At 48.6% G+C, this 19,365-nt stretch overlaps 1 protein-coding gene across 2 annotated transcripts in view; it reads right to left on the bottom strand.

Annotated features, from left to right (window-relative positions):
- nompA (no mechanoreceptor potential A) overlaps positions 1–19,365 on the bottom strand; it is a 120,937-nt gene that overhangs the window by 49,008 nt on the left and 52,564 nt on the right. For both annotated transcript variants that reach the window (XM_075672200.1, XM_075672201.1), the window contains exon 5: positions 14,654–14,929. In XM_075672200.1, the coding sequence (XP_075528315.1) occupies positions 14,654–14,929 (276 nt within the window). The remainder of the gene's footprint in view (positions 1–14,653; positions 14,930–19,365) is intronic.

Raw genomic sequence — 19,365 nt, 5'->3', positions numbered from 1 at the left:
CGCGTTCCACTCTTGAAGGCGAAGCTTAAGCGTCCTCCAATTTTTGTGCCGTCAGACAGGCTGCGTATTTTCATAACGGAGAAATAAATCCCGGGCTCCCAGTGCATGTACAAGTTAATCATTGTCTGCAAGCAGTAGGAGACAAGACACATTTCTCCTATTTTTATTTTTATTTTTTTTGTCAGTGCTGATGGAGCGGGGCAGGTCGAACAACCAGTTACATATTGTGGCGCCTTAAGCAAGTAGTTGTCTAGCGATACACTGCACTCTGCAATGAAATAGAGTCACTCGAAGTAAGCCAACTGTCGAATTTGCCAGGACCTTAATGTCGGTGTTTCTTTCTCCTCGTGTTGCGTTTCGCCTGCGACACGTGGTTTTGCCGGCGCGACTGCGGCGGGGCGGCAGACATTTTGGCCCGATCGTCGTCGCCGCAACGCTCATCGGCAGGTGTTTCCAGGCGCGACTGCGGCGATGCGACCGCAAAGGATCACCCTCTCATTCCAGTCATTGTGCCCGAACGAGGCGATGCGAAAGCAGGGATCATCCCCTCATTACAGTCATTGTGCCCGACCGGCAGCGCTACAACAGGGTGCTACGAGATCGTGCTCGACATGGTGCTACGGCAGCGCTACAACAGGGTGCTACGAGATCGTGCTCGACATGGTGCTACGGCAGCGCTACAACAGGGTGCTACGAGATCGTGCTCGACATGGTGCTACGGCAGCGCTACGACAGGGTGCTACGAGATCGTGCTCGACATGGTGCTACGGCAGCGCTACGACAGTGTGCGTCACCATTAGCCCATTGTACATTCACGTGCTCGTCTTTTGAGGGGTTCCTTCTTGCCCTCAACTGCGAGAGTATAAAAACAGCTGCCCCCGGACGCCAAAAGGAGGGCTCCGATTTCTTCTGTTGAGTGAAGTGCTCTCCCGTCTCTCTACTTCGGTCAAACCTGACCGCCAACTCTTTGCGATGTTAAAATAAACAAGTTGTTTCGTTGTTACCAGTCGACTCATGCTTTGCCGGGACCTTCGGATGCTTCCAGTTGTACCCCAGGCCGCCAGGCCAACGCTACCCTTGGGGCTTGCGACCCAGGTACAACCACGGGCGTCAGCGCCGAGTTCCCAACAGATCGTACCAGCGGTGCGATCAAAACATCTGGTTGGCAGCGGTGAGATCGCCTCCGACTTCAAACAACTGTCTGCCAGCGGAGAGATCGCGACAACGGAGGCCAGCAGCGAAGAGATGCAGTTGACTGTATGCTGAGCAGCTCAACGACGATCCGGGAGCAGTGCAACGAGCCCTGTGTGACGACTGGTTGCCTGCAGCGGAACGACTGCGCGGAATTCCTGCCTGCGAGGTTTGGTGAGTGCGGGACTTTCTTCTTCTGAGCTTTGCCAGGCTCTTGTTAGTGTCAGAAACAGAGCTGGTAGTTGTGGTTGTCGTTGCTGCCGGGTTAGTTTGCGGCAAGACAATAATAGGCAGTAGAGAAAGCAGCATTCAGAGCAGCCATGGATTTGAAGTCGTTGCGCAAACCGAAATTGTTGGAGCTTGCAAGAGAGTTGGGTCTGGATGTCTCGGACAAACTCAGAAAACCAGAACTGCTAAAGGCTATTCTTGAGTTAGAAGCTGAGGATGACGAGCTGTCGGAATGCCTTGAGACCATTGAGGAGAGGGAGACTGCAAAAAGACAGGAGAGCGAACTTAAAGAACAAAAAGAGCGAGAGCAACAAGAGAAAAAAGAAGAGCGCGACCGTCAACACGCGTTGGAAATGAAGCGTCTCGAGATTGAGATGGAACGCGCTCGTAATGGAAGTCAGGCACACGGTGCAGGAGAACGAGTATTGTTCAAAATGACTGACCTGATGCGGCCGTTTAAGCTTGGAGAGGACATTGGTTTGTTCCTGGTTAACTTCGAGCGAACGTGCGAGAAGCAGTGGTTCTCTCGGGAAACGTGGCCACAGCGCTTGCTCACTTTGTTACCCGGCGAGGCGGCCGACGTAGTCGCTCGCTTGGATAGAGAGGAGGCAGAGGATTTCGACAAAGTGAAATCGAGTCTGCTAGAGAAGTACAGGCTGTCAGCAGAGGCGTTCCGTCGGAAGTTTCGGGAGAGTGAGAAAGGCAAGAGTGAGTCATATACAGAGTTTGCCTACAAGCTTATGTCAAACATGCAGGAGTGGCTCAAAGAAGAGAAAGCGTTCGGTGACCACGATAAAGTTCTGCAGTGTTTCGGGCTAGAACAGTTTTATAGTCGGTTACCGGAGAACGTGCGGTACTGGGTCTTGGATAGGCCAGACGTGAGTACGGTGGCTAGAGCCGCTGAGCTAGCCGAGGAGTTTGTGACGCGTCGAGCTCGCGGAGCTAAGGACGGTCAAAAGGGTGAATTTGGCTCGAAGTTTGAGAGGCCGAAGTTCACACCCATGAGAGCAAAGGGGAACACGCGTAGTGAGGATGCGAGTGAAAGCAGTCCGACCAAACGTAAAGAGACGGCGGCAGCCGAAGCCGAACGCAGAAAGCGGTTCGAGATGAGGCAAGCGCGCGTTTGTTATACGTGCCAGAAGCCGGGTCACTTTTCGGCGCAGTGTCCGGAAACAACACCAAAAGTTGTGTTTTTTTCAATAGGCAGCACTGACGAGAACATGAAGCTTCTCGAGCCTTACATGCGAGACCTCCTCGTGAACGGGAAAGAGTGCCGAGTGCTTCGCGATTCCGCAGCTACGATGGATGTAGTTCACCCGTCTTACGTAGAACCCCATATGTTCACGGGCGAGTGCGCATGGATCAAGCAAGCCGTGGAAGCTCATAGCGTGTGTCTGCCGGTAGCAAAAGTGCTTATTGAAGGACCTTTCGGAGCGCTTGAGACGGAGGCGGCAGTGTCATCTATGCTGCCCCCCCAGTACCCGTACCTATTTTCAAACAGGTCCGATCACCTCCTGCGCGAGAAGGGGCTTTTGTTTGGTGAAGCTAGTGTTCAGGCCTTAACCAGATCGAAGGTTCGGGAGCTCGCTGCAAAGGCGGTAGTTGCGGGGCCGACGTTATCAAACAACGAAAAAGGGTCAGAGGCGCAGCAAGCTGATATTCCGAGCACGCCCGAACTGAATAAACTTGAGTCTGTAACGTTAAAGGCGCCAGATACTGGAGAGGAAACGCCCGACGCGGGAAAGTTAGAAGAGCTATCTACTGATTTGCTCATCGCGCCTACGTCAGACGGACTTGATAGGTTGCTAAAAGTCAGCCGGACGGCTTTGATAGCCGAGCAAAAAAAGGATGGCAGCCTGGAAAACGTGCGCTGCAATGTCAAAGAAGGTATCGCCAGGAAAACTGCGCGTTTTGTGGAAAGAGGTGGGGTCCTGTACCGGAAGTATCTAGACCGCAGAGGAGTGGAGTTCGATCAGCTGATCGTGCCTCAATGCTATCGTCAGGATCTGTTGCGCTTGTCACACGGGGGTTCGTGGTCCGGACACCTTGGAGTTAAGAAAACTAAGGACCGTCTCTTGCAAGAGTACTATTGGCCAGGGTGTTTTCGGGACGCAGACCATTTCGTGAGGACATGTGACACTTGTCAGCGGGTGGGCAAACCAGGGGACAAATCGAGGGCGCCGTTGAAATTGGTACCTATCATTACGGAGCCTTTTAGACGGCTCGTTATTGATACTGTGGGACCTCTGCCGGTAACAGCCACGGGGTACAGACACATTTTGACTGTGATCTGCCCAGCGACAAAGTTCCCTGAAGCAGTGCCGCTTAAAGAACTCAGCTCAGTTGAGATAGTTAATGCACTACTGTCCATATTTGCGCGAGTTGGTTTCCCTGCGGAAATCCAATCAGATCAGGGCACAGTGTTTACTAGCGCTTTGACGACAACTTTTCTCGAAAGGTGTGGGGTAAAGCTGTTACACAGCTCAGTGTACCACCCACAGTCGAATTCCGTTGAGAAGCTCCACTCCGTCATGAAGCGCGTGTTGAGAGCGTTGTGTTTTGAACATCGAACTGACTGGGAGCTGTGTCTGCCTGGGGTGATGTTTGCTTTAAGGACCGCGCCGCATGCGGCTACGGGGTTTTCGCCAGCTGAACTGGTGTACGGTCGCTCGCTTCGATCTCCGCTTCGCATGCTTCGAGAATCGTGGGAAGGTAGGGGCGACGACCCAGTCGTGGTGGAGTACGTACTTAAGCTCCTCGAACGCTTAAGAAGGGCACAGGAGTTGTCAGGTGAAGCAATGACAAAGGCCCAGCAGAGGGCCAAGGTTTATTATGATCGGACAGCCAGGGCCCGTCGTTTTGAGGTGGGCGATGAGGTCATGATATTGCGCACATCGCTAAACAACAAACTAGACGTGCAGTGGGAGGGCCCAGCGCGAATTGTTCAGAAACTGTCGGACGTTAACTACGTGGTAAGTCTGCCAGGAAAGCGGAAAGCACAGCAAGTTTACCACTGTAATCTGCTCAAACCTTATAGACAAAGGGAAGCAGTGGTGTGCATGATGGTAAACGTTCCTGAAGAGCTTCCGGTCGAGCTTCCAGGACTAGGCTCAGTGACGAACAGGGAAGACACCGGTCAAGTCATTAGTGACCTTATCAGTAAAGCACCGCTGTCGCCCGAACAGAAAACCGAACTACACCAGCTATTACAAGAGTTTCAAGGTCTGTTCTCTGAGAGGCCTGGTAGGACTTCTGTACTTACTCATGATATAGAACTTACCTCCACAGAGCCAGTACGATCCAAGGCGTATCGGGTGTCACCCCGCCAGAGCGATATTATGGAGGCTGAGGTAAAGAAAATGCTACAGCTCGGTGTTATTGAGGCAGGTGAGAGTGATTATACCTCCCCTTTGATTTTAGTTGAGGTACCGGGCAAGGAACCTCGTCCTTGCGTCGACTACCGCAGGCTTAATTCCATCACTAAGGATCAAATTTATCCGATCCCTAACATCGAGGAGCGCCTTGAGAAAGTTAGTAGCGCTCAGTTTATTTCCACCCTAGATCTTGTCAGGGGTTATTGGCAGGTTCCACTTACAGAAGAGGCTAGTAGGTATGCGGCGTTCATTTCACCAATGGGAACATTCCGTCCTAAAGTGTTGAGTTTTGGTTTGAAGAACGCGCCATACTGTTTTTCAAGTCTCATGGATAAAGTGTTGCGGGGACAGCAAGAATTCGCTTTACCGTATCTAGACGACGTAGCGATATTCTCCGCATCCTGGTCTGAGCATATGGCACACTTGCGGGCAGTGCTAACCCGCCTGCGCGAAGCGGGCTTGACAGTCAAGGCTCCTAAGTGCCAGTTAGCACAGGCCGAGGTTGTCTACCTCGGTCACGTGATTGGTCAGGGTCGTCGCCGCCCCTCTGAAATAAAAGTGGCCGCTGTGCGAGACTTTCCGCAACCGCGCACCAAGACCGATATTCGGTCGTTCTTGGGTGTCGCCGGCTACTATCAGAGGTACATCCCTAGGTACTCTGATATCGCGGCTCCCCTGACGGATGCTCTAAGAAAGACAGAGCCTCAAACAGTCGTCTGCGACGAGACAAAGGAAAGCGCTTTTAGCGCCCTAAAGAGTGCCCTAACAAACCAGCCTGTGCTACGATCGCCAGACTATACAAAAGGGTTCATTGTTCAGTGCGATGCTAGTGAGCGAGGCATGGGCGTTGTACTGTGCCAACGGGAAAAGGGAGAAGTAGAACACCCCGTCCTGTATGAGTCGTAAGCTGACCAGTCGTGAGCAGGCGTATAGCGCCACCGAGAAAGAGTGTGCATGTCTCGTGTGGGCCGTTCAGAAATTGTCATGCTATCTAGCCGGCTCGAGGTTTATCATTGAGACGGATCACTGCCCTCTCCAATGGCTGCAGACCATCTCTCCCAAAAATGGCCGCCTCCTGCGCTGGAGCCTCGCTTTACAACAATATTCCTTTGAGGTGCGTTACAAAAAGGGGAGTCTCAACGGTAACGCCGATGGCTTAAGTCGAAGCCCCTAACGTAGGAATCAGCCTCAAAATTGTTTGTTACTGATGTTTTTCTTCCTGAGGCAGGATTTTTTTTAACATATTGCTTTTGTTTAGTGTTTCAAAGTGACGATATGCTTTCTAGTGCAATTTTTCAATTTGTGGACGCGTTCTGAGTGATGCTAGACTACTGTAAGGAACTAGGCAGTGGTATAAAAAGGGGAAAGAGCCTGGCAGGGCTTAGTGAGGGTTGTGCCGTGCTTGCTGACTGAGCGGTTGAGTTTCAGCGTAGTTCTAACGCTTGCCGGGAACGAGAACAAAAATGTGAACTCTCCCGAAGTCACTTTGCAGTGTCCCGTGCGAACCTGAACGAGAGAACGAGGCCTTCTCTGTGGGCTGCGCTCAAGAAACGTCGAGGGACGCCCGACTTCGGTTATGAGCATCATCGAGCGACATCCCTCCGGACAGCGGATGCAGTCCCCTGTCCATCGGGATCTCCTTCCCCCGGCGGGGCGGTCTGTTGCGTTTCGCCTGCGACACGTGGTTTTGCCGGCGCGACTGCGGCGGGGCGGCAGACATTTTGGCCCGATCGTCGTCGCCGCAACGCTCATCGGCAGGTGTTTCCAGGCGCGACTGCGGCGATGCGACCGCAAAGGATCACCCTCTCATTCCAGTCATTGTGCCCGAACGAGGCGATGCGAAAGCAGGGATCATCCCCTCATTACAGTCATTGTGCCCGACCGGCAGCGCTACAACAGGGTGCTACGAGATCGTGCTCGACATGGTGCTACGGCAGCGCTACAACAGGGTGCTACGAGATCGTGCTCGACATGGTGCTACGGCAGCGCTACGACAGGGTGCTACGAGATCGTGCTCGACATGGTGCTACGGCAGCGCTACGACAGTGTGCGTCACCATTAGCCCATTGTACATTCACGTGCTCGTCTTTTGAGGGGTTCCTTCTTGCCCTCAACTGCGAGAGTATAAAAACAGCTGCCCCCGGACGCCAAAAGGAGGGCTCCGATTTCTTCTGTTGAGTGAAGTGCTCTCCCGTCTCTCTACTTCGGTCAAACCTGACCGCCAACTCTTTGCGATGTTAAAATAAACAAGTTGTTTCGTTGTTACCAGTCGACTCATGCTTTGCCGGGACCTTCGGATGCTTCCAGTTGTACCCCAGGCCGCCAGGCCAACGCTACCCTTGGGGCTTGCGACCCAGGTACAACCACGGGCGTCAGCGCCGAGTTCCCAACAGATCGTACCAGCGGTGCGATCGAAACACTCGCTACCATTAGGCAGAAATACAAAGAACGAGTTGCGTTCGCATATGTGTACACCGAAGGCCATATACCTGAGGCCTGTCAGAAACCGCATAAATAGTTGTTCTACTGAGTGTTATATTTAGTGTCGCTATTCTCCCTTTTTACGCAAATTTGTTTCGTCTGGCAAGTGACAAGGAGTAGCCGGTGCCACCACATAAAGGCGCCAACCTCTCCTAACATTAACTTCAAATAAAAAAAAGCAGAACATTTTTATTTCTTTGAAAATTTCTCTGAACAGGAACTACGAATATTCCATTCATCCACTGATATTTCTTTCATGTCTTCCGGAAAAGGCCGTTTTTCGTCATTTCAACCGAAATCGTCACAACGTAAAGCGAAAGTGCAGTGAACATGCGACATGAATAACGTTACCCGTGCAAGTGAGAAGAATCGGTGAAAAAAAGAAAACAAAGAAAATCCGTAAGCCGGAGCCCGCTCTATGACAGGAAAGCTGTGCGTCTACCTGATCGCAGCACAAAGAGCTCTACAAAACGTTGCGTAGCATCACGCGCCATCAACGGCTAATATCTCGGTGAACCTGCCGCGTGCCGCATAGGCTTAATCCCACGGGAAAAGGAGGAATTTTTCTCGGAGGTCTCATTTTCTTACGTAACGCGTGGTGTAAGTACGTAGAAGACTGCCTTCTCAGCTTGCACAAATTCTGACGTACGTAGTTATGGAAGACAATTAGGCTGGCTGCAACATTCGGTCCACCGACTAGAGCCGTCCTGAAATCTATTTTAAGTTTGTGCGGCAAATCCCTCGAGCTGCACCACATTCTTGGACTTTGGACTCGTTTTGTAAATGTCAGAGAAAATAAAGTGCAGTAAAAGAAAGCGGACGAACAAAATGGACATGATTTCTTTCGTTGACGACGTGTCTCTTTAAAGGAAACTGTCTCTGCGACGAAAGCGCGGCACTTGTGACGTCACCAGTGTACAAAGTTCGCCTTGTGCGATTCGTAAACGCCAGTCGAAGCCAAGCGTTCTGTCCCGTACCATCATCGTCACTTCAGCTTCGCCATCCGACTCTCGTCATGCCGTCGTCGTCACGCTGACGTTTTATCAATTTCATAATTTCAGTAACGTCGTCGCATTGAAGTCATTCCGTCATCGCAATACCGCCTTCGTCGTTCCATCGATGTCGGTCTTTCTTCGTCATTGTATTGTAATCATACTGCCGTCATTCAATCGTGATTATGCCGCCCTAATCATGCCGTCATCGTCAGATACTCGCTAGTATGCCTTCATTGTCACACCTTCGTGGTCGTGCCATCATCGTCACTCCAGCTTCGCCATCCTACTCTCGTCAGTCCTCAATCACGGAGCAAGAAACATTTAGGAGAGGAAACTCCCCTGTTTGCGGCAACCAGAAAAGGTCACACGCCCGCGTAGCCGTTATCGTGCTGGCAGCCTGGAAGGAAATTACCGCCGTTGAGAGCGCGCCGGAGCAGCCTGCCCGGGCGCTGCATTTTTTTTTTCGCTGCGGCTTCTACGACGCGCCGCATGGCGCCGCCACTGTATACGGCCCCGTCGGCGCATACAACAATTGTGACCTTATCTGGTCGCTCGCGCTGACGGGAGTTTCACCTCCTAAACCTCTTACTCCGTGTCCTCAAGCCATGGTTGTCATATAGATTCCACGATACAGTCATAGTGACATAATTGTCATCACACACTCGTTGTGCCTTTGGTTAGGAGTGGCCTTCACAAAGGCATACTCTACATTAATTGGTATGACTGACAGCGCAGCATGCGAGGTCTGTGGCACCGAAGAAAACATTGACCACCTGCTGTGCCACTGTCCAAGATATGCCCCACAGAGACAAGAACTTGTCAAAGCTTTTCAAAAACTGGACAATCGGCCACTTTCTGTGCAAGTGCTGCTGGAACACCGCCCCCATCGCCCGTCGGCCCATAAAGCGGTGAAGGCGCTTTTGTGTTTCTTAAGGACGACGGGTTTGTGCGACCATCTGTGACTTTTAATACAATTTCTGTAAGACCTCACGCGTCAGTGAACTCGCCGCAATTTCCTTCTTTCCTTCCTTCCTCTCTCTCCGTGTGATCTTTGTTTTCCCCTTTCCCATTCCCCCGGTGTAGGGTAACCAACCGGACGTTATTCTGGTTAACCTCCCTGCCTTCTACTTTTCTCTTCCCTCCTCCCCCCTCCTCCTCCACACTCGTTGTCATCGCATTGCCCTCATACGGTTGTCGGCCCGTCGTCGTCCTTGCATCACCTTCATACAGTCGTCGTCGTGTATTCATTGTCAAACCATCGTCTGGATGCCGTCGCAGTCGTTCTGACTTCATACCGTTGTCGTCGTACCATAGTCGTCACGCTGTCGTTTAACCGTTGTCATCCCTTCATCCAATTGTCGTCATGCCGTCGTCGTCATACACCTTCGTCGATCCATCGACGTCATTCCTTGATCGTGATTCAATCGTTATCATGCTGTCGTCATTCAGTCGTGAACATACCGCTGTTGTCACAGCATCGTCACACGGACGCTATCATGCATCCGTTGTCATACTGTCGTCGTCATGCAGTATTCGTCGTGCCAGCGTCACCGTTACCCCTTCTTCGCCATTCATTCATTGACATCTCAATGTCCCATGACGTTAGCATCACGTTGTCATCGTTATACCGTCGTCATAATATGAGAATTCACGTCTTATTGTCATGCCGTCGTCGTTAAATGTTCCATCGATATAGTTTCTTCTTAGTCATTCCACTGTCACATCTTCGACATCATACAGTCGTCGTCACGCCCCCGTGCTCGTGGGCGACCTTGGCAAGCGAGTGCCATATCAAAGTGGGACGATATCGAAGCATGTGGCATCAGTCAAAGAAACAAAAGTATAAGAATTACCACTACACGTGCTAAATAAACGTGACTTTAGGAATAAGGTCTGCTGCTATATTGTTCACGTGCCATTCGCATTACCATCGACAGTCATTACCCGCCGTGGTTGCTCAGTTGCTATGGTGTGGGGCTGCTGAGCACGAGGTCGCGGGATCGAATCCCGGCCACGGCTGCCGCATTTCGATGGGGGCGAAATGGGAGAACACCCGTGTACTGAGATTTAGGTACACGTTAAAGAACCCCAGGTGGTCAAAATTTCCGGAGTCCTCCACTACGGCGTGCCTCATAATCAGAAAGTGGTTCGTCTGAAAACTCCACATGTGTCAAGAAAAATTCCAACAGCTTCTCCCAATGCGAAGCTGGTGTGCGATGCACAAGTTCCACCGCTGTAGTGGTTGATCCAGACGGCGTAGATGCCGAAATAACAGCTGCTGCACTGGTGTAGCCCACATTTGCGTTGGCGACGAAAAAAGCGTGCACCGTATCACCACGCTGGTCCATATAGCATGCGGAAACTCGATTGTTCCTGGTCGACCCGATGGCTGGAGGGCACTTGTATGCGAGTCGCTTGAAAGGCGGTACAAGTGATAACGCTCAACAAATCACCGGCACATTTTGTGGACTTGGCACCCGACGCAATGATTCAGAAGCGCCCTTCACTGGCCTTTTAGAACTCAACCGCGATATGCATCATCGCAGACCTTTTTAGATGCCAAGGGTGTGCAATGTCGTCATGCCTGACCGAATTGTCTGGAAATGGAAGCGACGTGCTGATTTGGTAGCCGGTGAGTTCATACATACATACATACATACATACATACATACATACATACATACATACATACATACATACATACATACATACATACATACATACATACATACATACATACATACATACATACATACATACATACATACATAGATAGGCAGGCTTGCAGTACGCCCGTCGTCCTTTTCGTGCGTTACAATATATATGATTTAATTACATCTACTTAAGGACGGTCGTACCTGATCGGCAGACAGAAATGCTGTAAAAAAATTCAGATTGATTCTAATGACCTGATGGCAGCTTTGCTGGGATGTTTCTTTTGTTTTCCTGAATAATGAGAGTCGAGACTTACGACCGAAAAGTAGTAGCCTCGAAAAAGTGCGCGCCAGCAATTATCATATGCAAAAAAAAAGGCAAATGCGTATTTTTCTGTCACCTAGGCTCATCGTAAACAAAAAATAAAATTTATGTTGCGCAGAGGTGTAGTCAAGCCAGTAATTCTCGTTTTCTTCTGTGCCCTCGCAAGCAGGTCGAGCGCTCTCTAAACTATTACAATAAATCTTTACATTAACGTTACTTAATCTGGAGTTGTTAAATTTGTTTGCAAAACCGTGTAATACAATAAGCTATCGCTTTTTTATTTCGAGATACATCGGTTTTTGTTTTGTTTTTATTACATGGTATTTAGGAGATGTTGCCGCCTTTAATTGGCGCCGTGGCTACTCCTCTTCACATAGGGATTAAAAAAAAGAATAAATCGTGACAAAAATAATGAAGTTATAACAACACAAATGCCGATAACATAAGAACACCTATGTCACACTACAAGTGAAAGACAACTTGAAATCATAAAAACACAAAGTCCAGTCACGTAAGTAGACTAATGCCACACTAAAACAGAAAGTCAACTCAGAAACACAGCAACAAAGTCCAGTCACATATGTGCACTAAAGTCAACACGAAGTCCGGTCACTTAGATAGACTAAAATACGGGCACACAAAAAATCACGCATTAAATTCTTATGAAGTTACAAAAAAACCAGTCATTAGATTGGCCAAAGTCGGGTAAAAGAACATAGAATGCGCTATAACATTTAAACACTATATTCAATACTTTCCCGGAATATTGCTCGCTTATAGAAATCTTTGAATGGCCAGTAACGCTCGCATTTGCAATGATTATGAGACACATCTGTTTGTTTTGGCCGATTTTGTTTCTAACGATCGCGCTACGCTTTCGGTAGCGTGCCCAGAAGAAAACACCAAAAAGAGATCGTCCGTGCCGTGTGTCAGCCGCGCAAGACCTTTTCAGTAAAAAGTCTTTCAACTTGGTAAAAGACCGCTTACGTAAAAGAGCTTTTGCGTGCTTGTGTGACAGATGTATGAGAAATCCTCTGTTACGCACCACCTTATTCGGAAGCAATTGAAACTCAAATTTCCTTTTTCAGTCACTAAACCTGGCTGAATTATTTTCTTTTTTTTTTAGTGCTCCAAAAACGTTAAAGAAAAGGTAAGAAACGGCGTTCTCCACTTATAAAATTGTCCGATTGCTTCCTGCTTCCTTTGTATCGGCACTGTGGTACGCGTGAAATCGGCAACAACAATGTTACACGAGATTTGAGGGACTTCATTTGGTTGCATGCATGACGCCATCAGGCAAAAAAAGGACGTTCCCCATCCGTCCACCATGGCTTTCAGTGGCGCCGGCTAACACTCCTAGGGCTAAATCTAGTCGACATAAATAGCCAAGTTAGTGGACGAATCGATGGTCGTCGCTGCAGCACAGTTAGTAGCGCAACGCACGCGTAATGCCGAGGTTGTGGGTTCGGTTCCCGCCGGCGACAAGTTATCTTTTCGTGCACCTTCATCTCCCTTTTTCTTCATTGTTTTCTACATTCCAATTTCAACCACAGTTAATTTCCACGACGCTTTCCTCGGCCTTATTGTCTGTTGCCTTTAAGTGGCAATGGTTAACGAAATCGGGCGCCTCGTTCCCCTCTTTCTCTCGTTTATCCATTTGGTGCAGCATTACGGGGACAAGGCCTGCAGGTGAAAGCCGCACACGGGACGAACCCTATCTCCCGCTTTCCACCACTTGCGGCATTTGTCCTGTACGCTGCATCTGATTGTTTGTTCCAGTAGGCGTATGTACCGTTAACTATCACAAACTAAACCTGCCCTTCGGTTTACTCGTGCCTGACGCGCATAGCCGGGCTATCTTGACGGCACCCGCGCAAGAAAAAAACAGCTGGGTCGCTGTACAGAGCAGTTGCATCCAACGGTTAAAAAAGAAAAAGCAAGACCCTACTTCAATGAATTAAAAAAACATGAACATGAAAAAGTCAATTCCTCCTTCATCAATACAAAAAAAAGGAGAAGCAAAAAAAAATGACGGCATGATATGAGCGCGAGAGCTCTCCTCGATTTGTCGCAACCGCGTTGCTACAGCAACCGCTACGGTGTATCTCACCCACACAGTGCTAATAAATAAAATGTTTGTAAGTAGTTTTGCTATGTATAGTGCACCAGACGCGCCTATACACGGGGCGATGGTAAAGCACTGCCCGCCGCGGTACTTAACTGCAATAATTTCAGCTTGCATAGCATCTCGGAGACAACTTTATCAATATCCATTGAGGATTTGTTTAATTTCATTTCATTTATCGTTCCCGCACTACTCATACTGAACCCGGAGCGGTAGCTTAGAGGCTATGGTGTTGCGCTACTGAGCTTGAAGTCGCCGTGCCATGATGCCAGGCCGCATTTAAAAGGGGGCGAAAAGCAGAAACGCTCGTTATTTATATTTAGGTGCATTTTAGAGACCCGCAAGTGGTCGAAACTAATCCGGAGTCCTCCAATACAACGCGCCTCATAATCAGATCGCGGTATATTTATTTATTTATTTATTTAGTTAGTTAGTTAGTTAGTTAGTTAGTTAGTTAGTTAGTTAGTTAGTTAGTTAGTTAGTTAGTTAGTTAGTTAGTTAGTTAGTTAGTTAGTTTTGGTTTTAGCAGTGCGGATTAACGTTTGTTGCGTTTTGCAAATTGGCAAACAAGAAATACACGGCAGTGCATATTTTGGCAATGTAAAACGATTTTGTACTGGAACGAAGCACAAGAGCATATATTAAGCTTAGCGCGACATGCGAGACAAATCACTGCTGTAGACGTACTACAAAAAGTTTAAGGATCGTAGTGAAACGACTTCATAAGTCAGGTTATTCCATTCAGTTATTGTCCTAGGGGAAAAAAAAAAAAGTGTGGATAAAGGTGTTATACTACGGGTCGAAAACGGAATTATGGTCGAGGCGTGTCTCGGCCTCGTGGCATATCCTGTAGACAAAGAAGGTATCGGCGATATGTCTACCTTATCATAACCTTTAGCTAACTGAAACAACCTAAAAACACGATTTCCTTGCTTTAGCATTTGGAAATTCGCTTTTGCTAATAAAGATGTGATCGAAGTTCACCCGAAGCTGTTATAAATAAACCTCACCGCTCTCTTTTGCATTTTTTTTTCCAGTTTGCTTAACATGTTTTTCGGTGTACGGGTACCAAATTATGGACGGCTAATCTAAAGTTCGTTGAACAATCGCCTTAAACGCAATAAGGCGAACAGCGAGTGTAGAAAGTTTTAGAGCTCGTCTTCGCGAGAAGACGGGCTCTTAATGGTTGCGAGGATTAAAATCCCAGAATTTAATTCTATCTTTGTCCTCACACCAACTTCACCCGAAAGCGCACGCACCAAGCGAAAGCGAGCACTCACTGGGCAGGCAGAGGTTCTCCATGTACTCGGCGTTGGAGTCCGGCTTGAAGCCCTTGGGGTTCATGTACCGGGTCTCCGGGCTGAGCCGGCACAGCTGCCCCGCGCGGTCGTAGGTGGCCGAGCGGCACACCAGGCTCGCCTCGGAGAGGCACTTGTCCTCGCACTCGGTGCGGTTCGACGCGTACACCTCCTTGTCGCCGACGCCGTCCATCCGGTAGCTGGGGCTCCGGTCGAAGACGTACAGTCGGCTCGAACACTCGGTGATCACTTTGCTGGCTGCGGGAAGCGCATTCGTACCAGGGGCTTTAGAGAGAACAATGGCATCTCCGGGACAAATACACCATTCGTCCCTTCATTGATTGAGTCTTTCATTCATGCATCGTCATCGTCAGCAGCATCGTTACGCCCATGCACTGCAGGACGAAGGCTTCTCCCATAGATCACTAATTACTCCTTTCTTGCGTCAACTAACCCAATCTTACGCCGACCAATTCCATAATTTCATAGCACCATCTAATCCTCTGCCTTCGTCGACTGCGCTTCCTTTTCCCTTGACACCCATTCTGAAGCTCTAACGTACCACCCGATATCCGCCCTACGCATCACGTGACCTGCCCAACGCCCTTTCTTCCTCCTAATGTCCGCTGAAATATTGGCTACCGACTCCTTTACTTCCTCTTACTGTCCGCTGAAATATCGGTTACCCCATTTACTGTCTAAGCCACACCGCTGTCGTACTGTCCCTTAACGTTGCGCTTATCATTTTTTTTCGTTCCATCGCCCGTTGCGTTGTCCTAACTTCTTAAGCAGCAGTGATGGAAGCGACGCGCCAATAGCGCCAAACCACGCCGTGAAGGAGTCCCTGCTGCATGCTGCGCCGAATCGTCGTCTATCGCCGGTATTGCGCCAGATCAGTGCCGACACGCACCTACTCTGAATTGGGAACGCGCATTCTGCGCGCGCGAGAAGGCGCCGCGCATCAAGCAACGCTTCTTTGCGCCTTACCTTCGCACGCTTCGCATCACAGCTACAGCATACACGGCGCATAGCAGCCATCATGGCGGCTGTGCGCTAATGTCCAAGTGCGATAAGGCTTATCGCACTTGGGCATTAGACGGAACCTCACGGCGACGCCGACTGCGAAAGTTTGCCTGGAGTGTCCATATAATTACTATCGCAATATTAATTACATACTTATGGTAACGCACGACTGTGAGGGCGCAGCTGCTCGACATGCCTTTCTCGCAGTCGCTTAGTGGTGTATCGACAGGTGCGTTAAGGTGCATTTTATTACGACTTTGTAGCCCCGACATGGAAAAAAACTCAAGAACGGTACAAGGAAGTAGTCACTAACGTCCAAGTCACACAACACACACCATTTAATATATACCTGCGAGGATAATCAAAATAGCATGATTGTTTGTGTTCCATCTGGATTTGCGCTGCCTATAGTCGTGCTTCTCATCAGCTGCCAACTTGCTCAGCGAGTAATCTCAACTGAAGGGATATAGAACCCACACTTGTCGTCAAGGGTGGGTTCTGACTGTACATGTTTGTCTCCTTGTTTTTATTTTCGATCCCCCATCATCGTATAGCTAACACATACGATCAAATAAAACGTTTAGTTGAAAGTTAGCGCTGCGTATGTGTCTTCTCATTCTTGGTCCCTGTCGCATAGCACTGCTCCGCGTGTATTATGAATACAAAACCAACTAGTCCGGCAACGTGCCCTAGCAAACATCGCGTGAGCGCCGAACAGATGGTGCGCCGGTGCGTTGCATAAAACAGCCTAAAAGGCCACAGCTGTGACTGGAATGAGCTTATCCTTGCGCAGTATTATTAAAATGCAACGATACAGCGCTCGCACCATATAAATATAAGAAATTGGGTAGATGTGCATATTCAGCTTGCTTAGCGGATGAAACGCTATAGCAGATAACACGTTTAGCAGATAAAATGAATAACGAAGCGAAGGACAGCTTGGAGGGGGTGGGGGTTAACTCTTTACTGAAACGCAGAACTAACTGGTGAATTATGATTCCAAACAGCATATATTTCTGCTCTGTACTGCCATTTTTCCTGCTCCGAAAGCTGCACCGAAAGACCAAATGCCGCTTCCATCACTGTAAGCTTCTTACTTAACCTCGAAGTTTATGATCCGTATGTTAGTACCGGCAGAATGCAATGGTCTTACGCTTGCATTTTCAGTGATAGCGGTAAGCTGCTTGTCATAACCTGGCAATGCTTGCCGTATGCGCTGCAACCAACTTTTATTCTTCTGTAAGTGCCCTTGTCATGGTCAGGATCCTCTGTGGGTAATTGGCCGCCCTCCCCCGAACCGGCCGTGGTTGCTCAGTGGCTATGGTGTTGGGCTTCTGAGCACGCGGTCGCGGGATCGAATCCCGGCCACGGCGGCGGCATTTCGATGGGGGCGAAATGTAAAAAACACCCGTGTGCTTAGATTTAGGTGCACGTTAAACAGCCCCAGGTGGTCGAAATTTCCGGAGTCCTCCACTACGGCGTGGCTCATAATCAGGAAGTGGTTTTGGCACGTAAAACCCCATGATGTAATTTATTCACGCATTTATTCTTTACTTGGTTACTTGATTTATTCATTCATATGTGCCTTCTCTGCACAATTTCTGAATCCTTCTTTCCCTTATGCATTTCTTTCTTTACATATTCATTACTTATTTTCTCCTTTAATTATTCTTTCTTACTACAGTCTCTCATTCCCTTGTTAATTCTTTCCATGACATGTTAAATTATTTCCTCCCTTCACTCTTCCATTACTTTCTTAGATTCTCTATTTATTCATTCCTTTTTTTTCACACACCCGTCCTTACTTCCTTCACTCATTCCTTCTTTCATTCTTTTTCCTACACTCATTCATTCATACCTGTGTTCCTTCCTGCATTGTCTCATTCATGAATTGGCTCGCTCAGTAGCTCATTCAATTCCGGATTAATACATTTGTTTGCTACTTGTGAAAACAATTCTGAAGAACGAACCCCGGTTGCTATCCAAGAATACGTCTGGAATTCTTTGGGAGGCGGTTATTTGCGACAATATGTTGCACTGTGGTATGTGTGGCGCGCAAATGAGAAAATTGCTGTGCGATTGGCCGCTCGAGGCACTTTGCGTGTATTTGCGGGCTTTCACGCTCGGAAAACCATTTTTATGTGACACGTATTGAGCAACAGAAAGCTGTATCGGGAGTGTTTCCTGTTGCTCTACAATTTTCTCATTGATACTTTTCATCTAATTATAATATTTCAGAAGTTGATTAACTAATTAGGACTAACGTAACTAGGTAGAAGGCAAAAAATTTGGAGGACGCTTAAGCTTCGCCTTTAAGAGTGGAAGATAGCATTCAAAGATCCCTGATTGCTTCTCACGCTTCCCGGCAACTGCAGCTTATGTAACCCTAACGTTTACCGGAAAACGCTGGCGGCAAACGCTATGTACGAAGGCGAGCTTTGTGGTTGTTCTTTTTTTTTTTTGTTGTTGTTGTTGTTATCTGCAGTGATCAGAGGCGCCCGCTCCGCTCCTACTGAGATGGACCTCGAGCGGCAGCTGGAAAACGCTCTCGCGTTCGAAGGGGTTTCTGTTTGAGCTTCCGCGTAATAGAATTATGTTTACTCGTATATTCAAATTACAGTCCGACGCTAGCGTGTATGTAGATTGTGTGTAAGCGGTACTTTACGATTTTTCTGGCGCATTTTACTTTGAGAAATTCGGTTACTTGAATAACTTCTTTCCGCTACACTGAAAGCCTGGCGTGGTTGCGTATGTATGGGTGGGTATGCCTGGTACGGAATAATTATTCCCGAAGCGACGGTTGACGCTGGACGCGGGACACCTATGGCGGATTTTTTGCGACACGGTGCCCTTAACGCTATAATATAATCTGAGTATCTCCAAGCGACGGCAAACAACATTACCTTCGTTCTGTCCAGCTACGTGGCACTTGCATATATTTAAATCTTGGTGCATGATAGTTGGGTCACCCTGTATATTTAATCACATGCTACGGGCAGGGACGCTGGAAAAGGATAAGAAAACAGACCCAAACCGACAGGAAAGGATGGAAGAAAAAATGCAGAAGCTCCACTGGAGTTGTCCAAGTATGTGTAAGCATAGCTCCAAATTTCAGTTGGCCCACCCCCGAATTTAGGTTGGCCCACGTCCAAATGTCAAGTTTGCGCGCCCCTAAATTTCAAATTGGCCCACCCCCAAATATGACTTGGCCCAACCCCAAAGTCAATTTGGCATACGTCCAAATTTCAAGTTGGCCCACATTCAACTCTCAACTTAGCCCAACCCCAAACTTAAGTTGGGCCACCCCTAACATAGGCTTCCTCGTGCATTTTCTAAGAAACCACATGTATCCCTATGGGTATTCTCTGCTCATATTTTAAAAGTTGTTCCTTATCGCTTATAAAACTACCAGTTATCTACACTTGCACTGTCATACCTTTGCAAATTACGCATTTTTGTGCAGATACAAGGCATTACACTTTTCGCGTGACGGGGCTGGTGTGATCGCCGAAGAATACTTACGCATTAAAACAGAATCCCCGAAGCGAGGTGAATTTGGCATAGTGAGTACATTGAGCGTGTCACCGACGCGCCCGCGACCCCCCCCCCCCTCCACCTCCTCCCCGCCGAATGGCACGTTGTCCCAAATTACAGGCGCACAAATTGCGGGC

The sequence above is a fragment of the Dermacentor variabilis genome, chromosome 10 (genome assembly GCF_050947875.1).
Source record: "Dermacentor variabilis isolate Ectoservices chromosome 10, ASM5094787v1, whole genome shotgun sequence".
Classification (NCBI taxonomy): Eukaryota; Metazoa; Arthropoda; class Arachnida; order Ixodida; family Ixodidae; genus Dermacentor; species Dermacentor variabilis.
This window is presented reverse-complemented; position numbering and strand designations above follow the sequence as displayed.